Below are 17,324 nucleotides of genomic sequence, written 5' to 3'. Positions count from 1 at the left end.
GGACCCACGTTGAGTCAACCAACCTTCAACGATAAGTATGCCACTACTATTCAACCAAAAGACTTTCGTCCAAAAATGGACGACCATTATCTCGTTCATTTATGGCGTATGCAATGAATTTGCCGATGATAGCTTCCAGTTCTCTGATGGCGACACTTGGCAAATTTTCAATGTTAAACTCCATCAAGGCAATTTCTTCCTTGCTCCTGAAAAAGAAGCTTTCCCACTCTATCATGACTTCCTGTGTCTTCTTCATTATACCAAAGAATGAAGAAACATATGCAAAATGTTCCTTAGGGAACGAAGCTATGAAGAAGAAATTGTGCAACTGGGATTTCAGGGAGTTCACCGTTTTTCCTCCGTCACTGAGTTTCCTCACAAACAAAGCTTCCATTGCACTAAGGATTTCTTCCTGTATCCCTCTTATAGACTCCTTCAAGGTGACAGAGTCAATGCTGAATTTGTCAAAGGTGTTCTTTCCTGAACAGATGGCGTAGAACCATCGGGGAAAGTCATAAGCTTCATTTTCTTGGATCACTTTCCCGTCCACCAGAGTTTGCCTTGGATTCTTCGTCAGAGCCCTGAGTCGCGAAATGGTTAAGTCTTGGTAAATGTCTACATCCTCCCATAGTCCTTCTGCTGTCTCTAATCTGTTTAGGAGGGCCACGAACTTCGAATGAAGGTGAGCTAGATCTTCAATGAATTTTCTTGCCTCAGCATAAACATCCTCTACCCATTCTCGAGAATTTTGTGCCATTGCTCTAATAAGTTTTGCATCATCAACCACTTCCTTGGGAAGGGAAGGAGGAGGAGTGAATGAAGGTCCTGCCTCCCTGAGGGGTCTTTTGAAACTCTTGACGTATTTGCATAGGACTCTATTTTCTTCCCTTAGCCGTTTACATTTTGCCTTTGATTTCAGCAACTTCTCCTTTATGGCTAAGGAAGAATCTTCAAAGTCTCCCACTACTTGACCTGTGGAAGCATGGCCAAGATCAACTTGTCTGATGATGTAATTCTCCTGCCTAATCTCACTCCTATCTTTATCCACTGTAGGTTCAACAATGTGCAAGGTCCGGGATCCAGATTCTGCCTTGACCACCTTGGAAAACTTCTGGGGAGCCTTTCTTTCCGCTGGCCGATCCATCCTCTTCAATAATTCTTCTAACTCATGAGCAGGATTGGTTCCTCCTGCTTCATTCCCTAGCCTGCCTATCAACCAGTCTGGAGCGGGGATAGAATGGCTATGATCTTCTACATGCTCATGTTCCTGAGATTCTTCCTCCATTTCACCAAGGATAGTCTCCATGAAGCTATCCTAGCGAGCTTCTTCCTGGTGCGGGGGACTTTCTTGCCTCTGACTTCTTGGTCGATGGTGGCCTTGTGAAGCATTGATGCTGAGTATATCGAGTGCTGGAACGTTCCTTGGAAGTGGACCTGTGGAATGTGGAAACATCTCCACTTCCCGCAAGCTCGAGGAACTAACTGGTGAATGCTCCCTTTCTGTCCTTGCTCTCTTTCGTGAAGGTTTTTCTTGCTGGGCTCCCTGTTGAACCTCCTGTGGGATTTCCTGCTGGATATCCTTCTTCTTTGTTGTCCTTGGTCTCTTTGGGGTATTTTTCCCTTTATCCATCCGAGCTTCCCTTCCTGCTTGAACCTGTGAAGAGCTTTCAGTCGCCTCACTATGGGAGTCTAGACTTCCCATTAGTTGGTATGTTAGATGGACATTTTCTTCCACCAACTTTCTTATCTACCTGTCAATCCAGTGCTTAGTGAATTTCAGCACTGGTCTAGCTAAGATATTCAAATCCTCCATCTTGGGCTTTGACCAATCTGGCAACTGAATAGGTTGATCCTTTACTTTCTCAAATTCAGGTTGTGTCAAATCTGAATCTTCCTTCACTTGATCTGGCACTTGATAAATTTCACTTATTTTGATGGTGTCTAGGGGCAATCTGGAATGCATTCTTGTTCGGACCTCAAGGGTCATCCTCGACACTTGCCTAGTAATCCTCCAAGTAAAACTTGTGTATGAATTTGACGCCGACAACCTTCCTAATTTGGTTGTAAGGATCATATTGGGTCCTGGATGTATAAAATGGCAGGCGATAGAACCCCAATTCCCCTGCTGCACTTTCAGCGGCTTCCAAACTTGGGCATATCTCCATGAAGTCACCCAAGACAACTGGAAATTCAATTGATTGTTTCTTCTTCCTCTTTTGCAGTTGATCATAGGTAGTTAACTGCCTCATGAGCTTGAGCAATACAAGCTTGCCTGACAGATATCTGGGCAATTTGTATGACTGGAAGGAGAATCCTTGTGTCCTGATGTAGGTGAATTTGGAAATTGCAAGAACGCAGCTCCATACTTTTGGACCAAGGCACTTGCTTGTGGCGACAACCTCACGTGCAACTTATTCTGCATAAGCCGTGTCAAGTACATGGTGAAGGTGTCATTCGCCAACCTGTAGGAACTAACATTGTGGAGATGCAGCTGGGGATAACACTCATGTACTTTCAACTGAGTTGGTTCGCAGCCCATGATTCCTCTTGTTGGCAGCCCATCGGATCCTCCCCTTCGTGCAAGCATATAGAACAAGTAGGAGCTCATGAAAAAGGATTGGGACCTTTTCTATTTTAGGTTCTTCAATTGTTCATGCAAGTAGTGACTGATCAATCTAGCCCAGTCGATCAGCGTATTTGAATTCATGATCTCGCCTATGTAGAAGAACATCCAAGCCTCAAAGTTCACTGAATGTGGGCATCCCATTACTCTACTTAGCATTTTTATCAAGTCTACATACTCCTGCTTGAACTCGAAGATGGTGAGAGTTTTGGGCATCTTGGATGCGTGCACTCTAGGCTTCAGCAACCATTGCTTATTGATCAAATCAGCGCACCTGGTAGGGCCTGCTTCATATACTGCCTGAGCTCCGCTGCTGGTCCTGTATGTCATGGAATAATGTGAAGGGATTCCGAAAGCTTCACCAATTGACTCCGGAGTCAATGTTGCCAGTAACTTGCCATCTGGTGTTGACATTGTTTTTCGCTCCAGATTATAATGTGTTGCACATTCCAAGACCAGGTCTGGGCATTGAATAGCGGGAGGAAAACCAGCTGTCGCAACTATTCCACTTCTCACAATTCTGACAGCTGTCGGGGATGGATTGTGCCTTGCTGTTCTGAACATTCGGATCTTGAATGCAGCCAAGTTGAATGTGCCTAGGCTAGTATCTCTGATTTCATCCCATCTTGAATTTAACCGAGAATGAGGAAGAAAACTTTTCATTTCTGCCTTGATCAATGCCTGCCTAGAGATAGTAGCTGCCTTGTTTGATTCCACCATCCTGGAAGCACCTTGAAAATGATGAAAACAGAGACCAAGTATGACCACTTTTGACTTCTCCACTTCTTCTTTCCTGAATCTCGCACGTGAGAAATGAAATGCCTTTCCAAACTTATATAGAATTCTTCAAAATGTCTTGCTAAATCAGGAGGCATTTAATTAGTAATTGCATTCATGACACGTCATACTTTCCCCAATCACTATGCCATGCAAAGGCAACTTCCCATGCGAATGAGTTCAAATTTAGAATATTCCTTAAATGCTCCAAGTCATGCGCCATACTTGGAAGATTCCTTCCGCCAACTCATTGATTTTCATTCTTTCCAATTTTGGAGGGAATTTGAAGGATTCTCTCAAGATTTGCTTGATTCTACTTTAATCTTGTTGCCTCATGCCTTTGAGGGAATTTCCATGTCTCTTTTCAACATCCCTATTTTTTAGGGATCCTCCTAAAATCTAGGAGTCAGGTTCATTTGATGGAGAATTTCATCTCGATTCCGAATCTATGAAATTTTCCACACTCCATCGAGATTCGGTGTCTAAAAATAGCAAATTCAAAAATTTGCCCGAGGGGAATTTTGTTTTTTTAAGTTCTCCTTGACTCCTTGGATTCCATGCCTTAGGCAAAATTTTAACTTTTAGCTTGGGTGGAATTTTCACTATACCAAGGATTCGTGGAATTTGTCCATCCATCCCTGGGAATTCCATTTTGGCGCCCTCTCTAGTGCTTGGGCGGCATTTTGCTCTAGCCAGGGATTCATGGATTTTGCCTTCTATCCTTGTGAAGTCCATTTTGGCGCCCATCTGAAGGCTGGGGCACATTTTGGCTAGGGAGAGGAATTTCTTTAAATTGCTCGTCGTCCTTGGGTACAACATTTTGGCGCCCTTTCTTAGTGCTAGGCGCAATTTTGACTTGGCCAAGGATTCTTTACCTTTTCCACCTCTCCTTGTCTTAGTGGATTTGGCGCCCTATTGCATCCTTGGGCGGCGCAATGTTCATTGTGTGAAGGATTCATGAATTTTATCCATCCATCCCTGACCTCCTCTGTTCAACGCCCAACTGCATGTCCTGGCGCAATTTTGACTAGGGGAAGGAATTCATGGGATTGTCCTTCCCTCCTTGGGTATGTCAGTTTGGTGCCCTCCCCCATGTCTGGGTGCAAATCACATTTGGCCAAGGATTTTCATTTTTTCTTTGTTATCCTTGGACATCCTATTTTGGCGCCCTTCGTCTTACTTGGGCGGAATTTTCACCAGGAGAAGGATTCAAGGAATTTTTTGTGAATCCTTGGGATCTTCATTTTGGCGCCCAAGTTGATACCTGGGCGTAATTTTGACTACGAGAAGGATTTGTGGAAATTTCCTTCTCTCCTTGCTTCTTCCAGTTTGGCGCCCAAGTCCACATTTGGGCAGATTTTCTCATGGGGTGAGGATTCATGGAATTATCCACGCCATCCTGGACACTGGGTTTTAGCGCCCAACTGCATACCTGGGCGGAATTTTCACTGTGTGAAGGATTCTTTCATCATTTAATCTCCCAGACTTAGAATATTTTGACCTCCTTGGAATTTTGAAGTGATTTCCCGAGCTTTCCATTTTAGGCATAGGCTTCTAGCACTTGATCATTTTCTGGCTTTCTCTGTCTGCTGTCCGACTTACCTGAATTAGAAATATCAGTGAACGTCTGATCCTTGTCGCCTTGTCTGACTAACCCTGCCAGTACTGACTTTCCAAAAATAGAAACCTTCAAGGTGTCAGTTTTAGATCCCTAGACAGGGTGCAGGAATAACTTACTATAAATAGAAACTTATTAAAAATAGAAATTACTAAAAATAGTAAGTTTGATTTTTGGCAAAATGATGACATTCTGGGACTCGAAAAAATCCCTAAAAAACAGGGACTTTCTAAAAATAGAAAGTTGCTTTGTTTGAGCTCAAATTTTTTTGGGAGGTTCCTTGAAGGGTCCTGATTCCAGTTGTATGTTTAGTTTTCCCAAAACCCTAACAAAAACCCCTAAAATCTAGGACAAAAGGCAGAAACCTTAAAAAGGGACAAAATAGGCCCGACCTCATAGAATTTGCTCGACAGAGAAGCAAATCACCTCTAACTAACCCCCGAACATTCGTAAAGCGGAGAGATTGAAGAGATTGCTGAAAAAGACCCTAAAAACAAAGCCAAAAGACCGGAAGGGCCTAAAAAGCTAGGGGGTCCCTATCTGGGATGGGGTGATGTGTGATTAGGTCACAACAATTATATTGACACTCATCACCATCGTATCTTCGTGCCTGAGATTGCACACTTTATTTTGTTTTTTGATGACTACACATGAGTGAGATCATTGTGTGCCTTCATTTCCGAGATAATTTTTCTACCATAGGAGCATCTTTTTGTGTCGACATTGTGGATGACAAGTGTTTCACATTTCCAGCTTGCTAGAAAGTCAAGTCATTTAGTGCATGTTTCAACACACTTTTGGGTTACTAATTGGTAGAATCAACTTGTCTTATCCACTTTTCAACTCTCATTTTGTAGTTGGCCCACTTTTGGACTACTCATGGGCATAGTTAGCATGGGTTCTTCAGTTTTCACTCATAGAAGTGATAGAGACGAAAGCTGAAAAACCTTATGTAAATTTCATCACTTAGAACAAAAAGTGGTGGTAAAAAATTTCATAGCAAATGGGTTTCATATTCTCTCAAAATGGAATATAGCATCTAGGAAAGCTGATTTGACATGAGAAAACAAACTCAAGCCTTTACCAAGTTCATATCTTGGTTCTTGAAAAACTATATAAGGGAACAAGGTGTTGCTTAGGTAGAACATTTTGTAGAGCATTGGAGCTTCGTATCAAGTGGATGAGGCTCCGTAGACAAGTTGCTCAATGTGTAACACAAATAGTGATTTTATTACTACTCTTGCGGATTGGGGGGAGGATAACATTAATGTACATAATCCTAGGAGTAGTCGGATAATATTTTATATTTTCTATTTTCTAGCTACACTAGAAATTGAAAAGTCAAGTAGAAGTTGAACTAGATATTCATTGTCATATTGTTAAATATGTACATTGTATCACATTTTTTTGGTCAATGAATGCATTAATGGATGAATGATATGAACTTCATTTAATATTATTTTGTCCATTATTTTATTTATTTTTTAAATAAGGGGTAAACGCTTTTGACTTGGAGCTATGAACCAGTGAGGTCACAAACGGGGGACCTCATCCCCATACTTCACTTGTTCAAATCCGTGAGCACAACAATCCAGCGAAGGCACAAGGCCTTGCGAACACTAAGGCCCAGCAGGGATATGAACCATGGTGGCCGCTTCACCAACGAAGTGTTTTAACCGCAGCACTACATGTCCGAAGACATTATTTTGTCCATTATATTTGCCAGTCTTTTTTGGCATTTCATTCCTACATTTGATAGGGGAATTGAGGTGTAGAAAGGAAGACAAGTAAGAGTGTGTCGGAAAGGGAATGCAGAACTGAGGGGGAGATGCAATCAAAAAGCTTCTATTGATGTTCTAGATAAAAATAATAAGGAAGAGAGACATCAAACTAGGTATACTAAAGGCTTGTATTTTTCTAGTTTAAGATGAAATTCACAAATTCTGAAACAGAATGATTATACTTGTGAAAAATTTCAAATATACAAATAAAAAATGGGTATTCAAAATGTCACCAAAAAATGGGTGGTTAAGATATATGGTAAAATAATGGGCATTTTGTAATTTGAAAGACATTGCGAAAGAGTGTTGATGATAGAATATTGGGAAGCGGAAATGTATATAAGACTATAATGCACTATCGATGCTATTCCATAGGTTTACATATTGAATCTTCTGTGGCCTCTTAGAACATTGGTAGGCTTCTGACATGCTTCTCTTAGTTTGTAGTGGTAATTTTTTTTGTTTTGTTTCATAGAGCTGTCATTATTTTGTTGCAAAGTACTTTTCTTCCTATTTTATGAGTCTGTCTTTTTTTCTGCTAGAAGTTTGTTTTTTCTGCAGACGTGGTTGTCAGAGATTCCACTGATTCACTGTGTTTTCTTATAAAATGAAATAGGATGAATTTGCTTGATCCAAAATCATTCTTCAAATACAACCCTCAGTATGTAATACCATTATTGCATGGGTAAATACCTGAATGAAATTTGAACAGTATGATTCTGTGGCAAGACTACAATTTGTGGATGTTTTCTCTGCTATCTCTATGTTTGGCAATGTCATTGTGCTTTTCCTCTTGGAATTTTGACAATGAAAAACTTAATAATTTGATATCGAATGAAAATATATATTAGTGTCTGACACACAAGATAAATCGCTGTTTGTTACATATATCGTAGATATATATCATTGTGGATTTTGATTTTTTGCTTTCAAAGCAAAATGAAAATATTGCTAGGAAATGGTTTCATTCATAATTCTTTCAACTCACATTGATTGTCTTAGCCATTCAGGTTTATTTGTACAACTGGTCTTTATTTAGAGTTGGTGGAGGTCATCCTGAGAATGGCATTGCTAGAAATGAAGTACCGATAGCAGTTGAAGGATTCACAACATCAGAGTAAGGGATCATATAATACTTTCAGATTCTTACTAGGCCATGATTTTGTACGTGGGTTATATTGATACAAAATTAGATATTGGATTTCTTACTTTATATTATCATTTTTGTGTTGTTTACATTGTTACAGTTTACTTGACCATGATAAATTTAGAACTTCGCCAATAGAATCCCGAATAGAGAAGTGCAAGTTGAGAACAATCAATGGGATGAACGTTCTCCTAATGGGCGCAATAGATGAGCAAGGCACCTATGAAAATGGTTTTCCTTTCCAAGTATGAAGAGTGATTTTAGTCTTTTCTTGTGGGTTACAGCATTTTATATATCTTATGAATGATTGTTCTGATGTGTGTGCATTTGTAGGTAATAAGTCCATTTCTTACTGGCTTCCCATTTAACTGGAACCTTGTTATTAATGAATGCTGTAGCCAAGCAAGTTTGAATGTGAGCATGCTGCCCACTAGTAAAGAGAAGTATGCATGGCAGGAAAAGGTTGAAAATCTGAATTCTTGTCATTCTGGAACGAACACAGAGGATGGGGGAACTGTTATATCAAGTTTTTTAGAGGTGGAAGAAGAAACATACAAAGTAGAGGAAAGCACATCCAAAATAATTTCTAGAGAATCCTTGGTAAGAGGCGGAAAGAGGGGAAGATATGGCTCCCAAGCTATTCAATCATCAAAGCGACTTAAATGTGACAATTTAAGCATAAACGGCAAGCCAAAAGATCTTATTCCCTCTGTGGAATTACCTGAGAATTCTAATATTTTATCCTCGGGTATTCATACTGTGTGTGTAGAAAAGAAAGTTCTGACTCCAGAACAAATGCTCTCTTGTATAGAAACCTATGAAAGTTTTGATAAAGAAAATCATTTGATAGATTCTGGCAGTAAATTGTTGAGGAAGAAGTCTCTCAAAGTCTTAGTATCTGAGGAAGACAAATATTCTGTTAAGAGAAATAAGAATACTGTGAAATATGATGTAATAAGAAGTATGAAGGAATTGAGAGAATCCAAGAAGCAGATCCAGAGTGGGAGTTGTCTTGTTGAAGCCAAATTAACACAATTGTTGTGCTCAGCTACAAAAGAAAGCGGTTGCCAAGACCAGACAAATAGCCATTTTGACAGTGCAGGGGACACTGTTCATCAAAGAATTGACAAGAATGGAACAGAGCAATCACCTGCAGAGAATGAGCATTTGGACCAAATGAAGAGCAACTGTACTTCACGAGTACAACAAACTCAAAAAATTCAAAAACCAGTTTCAGAATTTCCTGGTACAGGTTGCAAAACAGGAAAGTTGATATCATCGGATAAGTCACAAACAAAGAGATATAGAACGAGTAAATCTTCTCAAGCATCAAGGTATGAAATTTGTGGTAAAATTACAGATGAGACTGTAATAGAGTTGTCTAATGTGACTTGTCTTGAGGATATCACCAGTGCTGGTGAAAAATGTAAAAAGTACAACCTATTTCCATCTGATCCAGATTCTGGACTGATTTCTAATGAAATAACCAGCAATGAGGAAGATGGGAAGGAGCAGATTGAAGTAGACTGTTTAGCAGATGTTGCTGATTTTGAATTTATATGTATGAAGGAAGATATTTCATCTGCTTGTGCAGAAAATAAGCCCACTTCATTACCAGAAACTCATCTAAATAGTGATGTCAATAAATCTGTGAAACAGGTGAACAATTCAAGCACAAAGAAAAGGGGAAGTTCTAAGACCAGAACAAGGCACACAGATCAATCTTCTAAACTTTCTGAAACATTTGTTTGCTATCAGACCACTGTGAATGATGATGACATGGTGAAATACAATGAAATAGATGCAACTCGTGATGCTAATCTTCACCAGGTAGAAAGTGAAATTGAACATGGCATGACATCTAAGAATTGCACTGAAATTGGCAATACTTGTCGACAGGGAAATGGTGATGGGGAGAAAGGCAGCAGGCAAATTCCAAAGACTAGTATAAGAACAAACATGCAACCTCAAACAAACAGAAGGCAGTTACAAGAGGTAATTTTTCTTGTATATTAAGGTTTGTTCAATGTTGATTAATTTTTCCTTATTGATATATGTGATACTTTATCTCTGTATGCTATTGTTTGCAGAATATCCCACCCACTCCTCGACGTTGTGTACATACAACTCTTGAAGAAGTCTCAAAAGAAAATGGAAAACAACTCAGGAGGACAAGAAGCTCAAAAAGTTCAGATGTGCATTTGAGGCAAATGGAAAGCAACTGTACTTCGGGGGGACAACAAACTCAAAAAATTCAGAAACCAGTTTCAGAATTTCCTGGTACAGATTGCAAAACAGGAAAGTTGACATCATCAGATAAGTCACAAACAAGCAGAAATAGAAAGACTAAATCTTCTCAAGCATCAAGGGATGGACTATATGGTGAAATTACAGATGAGACTGTAAAAGAGTTGTCTAATGTGACAAGTCTTGATGAAATCACCAGTATTGGTGAAGAAAGTAAAAACTACAACCTATTTCCATCTGATTCAGAGTTTGGACTGATTTCTAATAAAATAACCAACCCTGGGGAAGATGGGAAAGGGCAGCGTCAGATTGAAGTAGACTGTTTGGCAGATGTTGACAATTTTGAATTTATATCATCTGTTTCTGCAGAAAATAAGCCCACTTCATTACCAGAAAATCACCTCAATAATGATGTCAATAAGTCTGTGAAACAGCTGAACAATTCAAGCAAAAAGAAAAGGGCAAGGCCTAAGACCAGAAAAAGGCACACAGATCAATCTCCTAAACTTTCTGAGACATTTATATGCTATGAGAACACTATGAATGATGGTGTGATGCTGAAATGCAATGGTACAGATGCAACTTGTGGTACTAATCCTCGCCGAGTAGCAAGTGAAATTGAACATGGCATGACATCCAAGAATTTCACTGAAATTGGTGATACTTGTCAAGAGAGAAATGATAATGGGGAGAAAGGCAGCATGCAAACACCAGAGACTAGTACAAGAATAAATATGCAAACTCAAACTAACAAAAAGCAGTTACTAAATGTAATTTTTTTTTCCATATTAAGTTTTGTTCAATGTTGTTCTATTTTTTTGTTTTGATATATGTGATACTGTATCTCTGTATGCTATTATTTGCAGAATATACCACCCCATCCTCAACGTCGTGTACATACAACTCCTGAAGAGGTTTCAAAAGCGTTTGGCTTAAAGACTTCAAAATCTGGTGAAAATTCGAATACCTTTTCTAACAATCTTTAAATTCCTTTTAGAACTTGTTACATCTTCAGAAGAGTATTAGTAAGCTCACCAAACTTGATACACTGCATTTCAAAGCTGGAGTACTCTATTAGGATACGTATTGAAGCATAGAAAACATGTTGATGCAAATTAATCTCTTGAAAAATTCCTTATTGTTGATACAGTGACTCTTTTCAACACATAGAATACTTTTGTTCAGTATGTGTTTTATCCTTCACTACTTAGATTTTATTGACTTAACATTGTTGGACAATTAATTTAAACATTATATATGTTTATGGAATCTGTATATATGTAACAATTCTTACACAATAAGCTATATGCAGGACGATTACTTGTTCCACCGCTTGCTTACTGGTGCAACCAAACAATTGCTTATGATATGGTTAGTCCTTAATTTCTCATGGTATTAGTGCCCACTTCAGTCAACATTTATGTTGAATATTGGTCTAGAAATATATTTATTTGCTCTATAATCTGCGTTTTCTTTGGAATTTCTTGTTTTTGTTTTACTTGCTTCTAGTTTTTTTTTCTCAGACATTCATTTTGTTTATTCTTTTGCACAAACTGCCACATGCAATGGTCTTATAATCTGCATGTTAAGTTGTGCAAGTGCGTCTTCTAGCTGTGGTTAATCTTTGTTAAACATAAGTTGCTATTCAAATTGGCATACACTTGCAGGGCTTCATAAGTTGCTATTCAAAGTGTGGTTTATTGAGGTCATCAAACCAATACTGTCTCTGGAGTTCGTAGGATTAGAGTAGATCTCTCAATCCTTATCCCTTTGTCCTCTTTTTTGAAGTCTTAAACCCTGAAAATCCCAAAAAGAGAGAGAAAGAGAGAGCTTTAGTTGACAATCCATCTAAATCCCAAAATTGTTGACAAAACGTCCAAGCGTAAGTCCCTTTGTGTATTACCAGCAAATCACAATGCCCATTGAGCTTATCCACACGTCAAGACCTGACTAAAGAAACCTTGGAATCGCCATATGATCTTCTAGCAATCTTCACATATGCGGTGGTTTTTCAAGAGAGAGTAAATTATCTTTGGGTACTTTATTCTAATGTTTGGAAGATGATAAAACAGACACCAACATGTTCAATGCTTGTCTGGATGAGCTTCTTTTATTGACTGAAATTGAAGGAATGTTGACAGGAGAGCCTCCACTATACAGTACCAGCTCCAATAGGTTTTATTATGCTTGTAAAGAATTACCAAAACAAATCTGAAGAAGAAATTGCACTTGAAATGTGATTTCTTGACTGGTGCCAGGCACAAACCCTTGAAATTATGGCACTTTCCCCAAAGAATTGTTCGTGCTGTTCACACAAGTGTCTAATTTGCTGAAGTGACCAGTAGATCACTGTTATTATTCATTGACAATGAATTCTGAGCCAAATAACTGAATCAAAACCCTTGTAATTATTTTTTAGTGACCCCAGACAAGGAATAATGGTACGACCCAGCTAGGGAAGGTACGGCTAGCCCCAAAACTTATTAAATTTGCTTAAACCTGCTTTATGTCTGCCCAGATCTGAATTCCAAACTGGTAAAATGCTGTTGCTGCTGATAAACCACTAATTCCAACCCTTATTGGCCAAATACAAGCATTCCAGGCACATCGATATGATGAAAGGTGAGAGGGGTTTCGTGATTTGTCCCTTTTCCAAGAAACGGAGGGTTTCGTCTCCAATTTCATTTCCAGACCTCTGCCAATTCGTTGCAGACCTGCTGAAGAAGGAATAATGCCAAAAAATAACAATACAATGCCAAACTTTTCACGTGCACCTCCTTTTGTCTCTTCAAACTCCATGCCCAAATTAGGGCTCCATGATTCTAAGTTTCCATTTGGAATTTTTTTCTAACTTGGGCATCCATTTTGAGGGTCCAATTTGTCATGAATGGGACCATTTTTAATTTAAAGTTTATTTCTCAATTTTGACTAGAGAGGGGTGCCCAAGGGGGTAAACTTATAATTCAGTATTTTTAATTAATCCCCCTTTTATAAAGTTACTTTATAAAATTTTCTAATTATAGATAAAGTAACTTCATAATGAATTATTATAAAGTGCACAAGATATAAAACCACCCAAGTCAAAGAAATGACTAAGTGTAAACCTCCAAGTTGGCAATATCATCTCCTATCCATTGAACTTCACTTGCAAAGATGGATAACAGGTGAATCTCCAATCCTGATAGTTCACTAAGAAAGAGGGGACATTACAGTCCTCCCTTTTTGGAATTGCTTTCCCTCAGGCAAACATAAGGCAAGATGTTGTAGAATCTCCTCACCGCCCCAAGTAGCATCCTTAATGGGCAAATCTTTCCAATGAACCAAATATTCCCAGATCACTCTATTTCTCAGCTTCTCCTCACATCTGTCGAGAATCTCTGTTGGCACCATGATCAAATTCCCTTCCTCATCCAAAGGGGGCAACTTAGGTGAAGTCACTACATTATGTCCAATGGCTTTCTTAAGGCAAGATACATGGAACACATTGTGGATCTTGCTGTTAGGTGGCAACTCAATCTCATAGGCAACTTCCCCAATCCTCCTCAGCAGACGATACGGTCCATAATAGTAGGGCTTGAGCTTCTCCGCCCCATTCTTCTTCAAGGTACTCTGTCGGTAAGGTTGGAGACGCAAAAACACCATTTTACCAACCTCAAACGCCCTCTCAATTTTGTGGCGATCAGCATATGTCTTTTGCTGGTTTTGTGCTCTTTGAATGTTATCCTTAAGAGACTTTAGGATATCCTGGTTCTCCTGGAGCTAATCTTGTGCCAAAGGATCTCTACTATCTTTTAAGGCCAAATCCATGAAGGACATAGCATCATAACCATGCAAAGCACGTAAGGGAGACATGTCAATGGACAAATGATGTGTAGTATTGTAACAAAAATCTCTCGAGTGCAACCATCGCAGCCATGCATGCTGCTGCCCCGAGACATAATTACGCAAGTATCCCTCTATCCACTTATTGATGCAGGAGCATCCTCGGTTCTTGGCAATCTTGCATCAACCAAAAACATTTCCTTTCTAGTTTGTTTTTTGTTTTGCAGTTTTAGCATTTCTTTTTGTATTTTCTTGCATTCGCTCACGGGATCTTGTGGAGCTGGATTTTGCTTGAGGACATGATCATCTTCCTTATTCCTAAATTGCAGAGCATTTGAATCATTTTCCGGCAAGTTATTGATTCCGGATTCCAAGATAGTTTTCTGGCACCGGAACTGCTTGGACCTATTTGCATTGGTGAATCTACCAGATCCTTTCCGTAGCTTGCGGAGCCCAGTTCGTTGATTCCGATGTTCCTTGGTGTGTGGCCGACCTTCCCTTTATCTGCACTTCATCCTTTGGATTTTTTGGCGGAATCTCTTTGGCGGAGGCCGACCTGTTGGTTTTACATGTTTGATCTTGTTCTTCAGCATTTGGTCGCTCTTGGGCCCACCGGATCCCTCTAGACCATATAAATCAATGTAATCAAGGATCATAATTGAGTGAGATAGAACATAGAAGATAGATCTTAAGATTTAGAGGTCCGGAGTTGACGAACTCTATAATTGAGCATGTATGTGGTAGGCTTGTGAGCCGAATCTTGTAACCCTGGTATTATCGGTTATCTGTAATCAGTTTTCATGATCTAATTCATTCAGTTCCGCATTGTCTCCATCATATCATCTTATTTCCGTTGTGTTTACTCTTGCTGCCGGGTCCGGATTGATCTCTTTAAGGTCCCTCCTAATCGGTGACTGCACCACTTATTCACAATCTTGGTCTGCTCATCTATTTGGGGATGATAGCTGGTGCTGGGAGTCAACTCTGTGCCTGTGAGTCTGAACAACTGCCAAAAAATACTCATAAACCTGCTGTCTTGGTCGCTAACAATAGTCTTAGGAAGACCATGGAGACGAAATATCTCTTTGAAAAACAAATCAGCCACTTGTGAAGCTGAGTTATCTGTTGCTATAGCAAAGAAATGCGCATATTTTGTCAATCTGTCTACAACAACATATATACAGTCCTTCCCTTGCACCCGCGGAAGTCTTGTGATGAAGTCCATGGAGATTCCCAGCCACTTTTGCTTCAGAATGGGTAATGGTTGCAGCAGACCAGCAGGAAAAGAATTTTCAGTTTTATTTTGTTGACAAACCATACCCTATCGAACATACTGTAGAACATCATCTTTGAGGCCCTTCAAGTGAATCTCTCTCGGATCTACCTATTTGTCTTACCAAATCTAGGATGTCCTGCCAAAGGCATATCATGAAAGGCTTGTAAAATCTGAATTTTCAATTTAGATTCTGGAACCAAATAAATACTGCCCTTATAGTAGATCACATCATCCACAACAGTGTACCTATCACCCTGAATAATTCCATCCAAAATTTCACATGCTTGCTGATCTTTTGAATATTCAACGAAGAGTTGAGATTTCCAGTCAATTGAAATCTCACTCAATGAACATAGAGCAGCAATAGAAAGTTTTTTGGATAATGCATTAGCAGCAATATTCCTTTTCCCTTTGACATATTCAATGTCAAAATCATAAGCTTGGATCTTACTAATCCACTTTTGCTGCCTCTCACCGAGTGCCTTTTGTTCTAAGAAATACTTTAGGCTGTTATGATCAGTTCTAACCACAAATTTCCCTCCAACAAAGTACTGTCCAAACTTTGTTAATGCATGTATGATGGCCAACATTTCTTTGTCATATGTAGATTACAATTTCTCATTATCCTTAATTTTCCTACTCTCATATGCTATAGGATGATGATTTTGCATGAGAACTGCACCCACACCTTCACCCGAAACATCACACTCTAGAACAGAAGGTTGAGTGAAATCTGGAAGTGCCAATATAGGGCAAGAACTCATCACCTGCTTAAGTCTATCAAACACACTCTGAGCCTCTTCCATCCATCTGAAAGCACCTTTCCTGGTGAGATCTGTCAATGGTGTTGCAAGATGTGAATATCCCCTGACAAACCTCTTGTAATAAGCACATAACCCAAAGAAACCATGCAATTTTGAAATATTTTAGGGGGTTGGCCAGTCAAGTATTGCCTGAATTTTTTCTTGATGAACTGTCACTCCCTCTGCACCTATTACATGCCCCAAATATAAAATCTCTATCAGCCCAAACTCACACTTGGACATTTTAGCATATAATGACTGTGACTCCATAATTATCAGCACCTCATCCAAGTGTTTCAGGTGGTCCTCCCATGTTCTGCTTTATATCAAGATGTCGTCAAAAAATACTAGAACAAATTTACGTAGGTGCTCATTAAAAATATGGTTCATACAAGACTGAAAAGTGGTTGGAGCGTTAGTGGGGCCAAAAGACATCAGTAAAAACTCATAATGTCCGTAATGGCACCTAAATGCTATCTTATGAATATTTGATTCACGAACCTTAATTTGATGATACCTCGATCGAAGATCAATCTTCGAAAAATAAACTGCCCCATGTAATTCATCCAACAACTCGTCTATACGTGGAATGGGTTACTTGTTTTTAATTCTCTTTTTGTTTAGTGCACGATAGTCTATGCACATGTGTAGGGTACCATCCTTCACCATGACTACAAAAGAAGCAAAAGGACTAGAGCTCGGCTTGACGAATCCCATGTCCAAAAGCTCCTTGATGGTTTTCTCCATCTCCTCTCTGTAAACCTTAGGGTGGCGGTCAGGAGTAGTCATGACTTGCTTTGCTCCCTCCTCCAACTCTATAACATGCTCAAAACCCCGCAAAAGGAGGTACTCCAAGAGGAATGTCACCAACTACCACCCCATGCTTATCCAAAACTGTCTGGATATCAATTTGAAAGGACCTCCCATCTTGAGAAGATGTTTTGGACGTAAAAAAGCACTGTGTCGCCCAAAGGATATCATGATGTCTGATAATAGTCTCCATCTTGCGAGATGATACTTCCTTGGGGCCACCATTTGACAACGCCCTCGACACGCTCTTCTTGCCATCAGTGATGAACTAAAACTGCATCTTGCGATGATCTATAATATATTGGCCAACTCCCTGTAACCACTGCATACCCAGTACCACATCATAATCTTCTAACGGTAGGACATAGAAGTCATTTGTCAATGTGTAATCACCCATCTGAATACTGAGCCGAAGGATTC

At 39.5% G+C, this 17,324-nt stretch overlaps 1 protein-coding gene across 5 annotated transcripts in view; it reads left to right on the top strand.

Annotated features, from left to right (window-relative positions):
• Positions 1-17,324, top strand: part of LOC131079329 (uncharacterized) — a 124,012-nt gene that overhangs the window by 23,293 nt on the left and 83,395 nt on the right. For 3 of the 5 annotated variants that reach the window (XM_058017238.2, XM_058017237.2, XM_058017239.2), the window contains 6 exons: positions 7,810-7,916; positions 8,047-8,191; positions 8,280-9,941; positions 10,037-10,963; positions 11,060-11,144; positions 11,506-11,564. In XM_058017238.2, coding sequence (XP_057873221.2) covers positions 7,810-7,916; positions 8,047-8,191; positions 8,280-9,941; positions 10,037-10,963; positions 11,060-11,144; positions 11,506-11,564 — 2,985 coding nt within the window. Of the gene's footprint in view, positions 1-7,809; positions 7,917-8,046; positions 8,192-8,279; positions 9,942-10,036; positions 10,964-11,059; positions 11,145-11,505; positions 11,565-17,324 lie in introns of those variants that run through there. The other 2 variants (XM_058017240.2, XM_058017241.2) reach the window with 2 other exon arrangements.

The sequence above is a fragment of the Cryptomeria japonica genome, chromosome 11 (genome assembly GCF_030272615.1).
Source record: "Cryptomeria japonica chromosome 11, Sugi_1.0, whole genome shotgun sequence".
In the NCBI taxonomy this organism is placed as follows: Eukaryota; Viridiplantae; Streptophyta; class Pinopsida; order Cupressales; family Cupressaceae; genus Cryptomeria; species Cryptomeria japonica.
The sequence above is the reverse complement of the archived record's forward strand: the minus strand, read 5'-3'. Positions and strand labels throughout refer to the sequence as shown.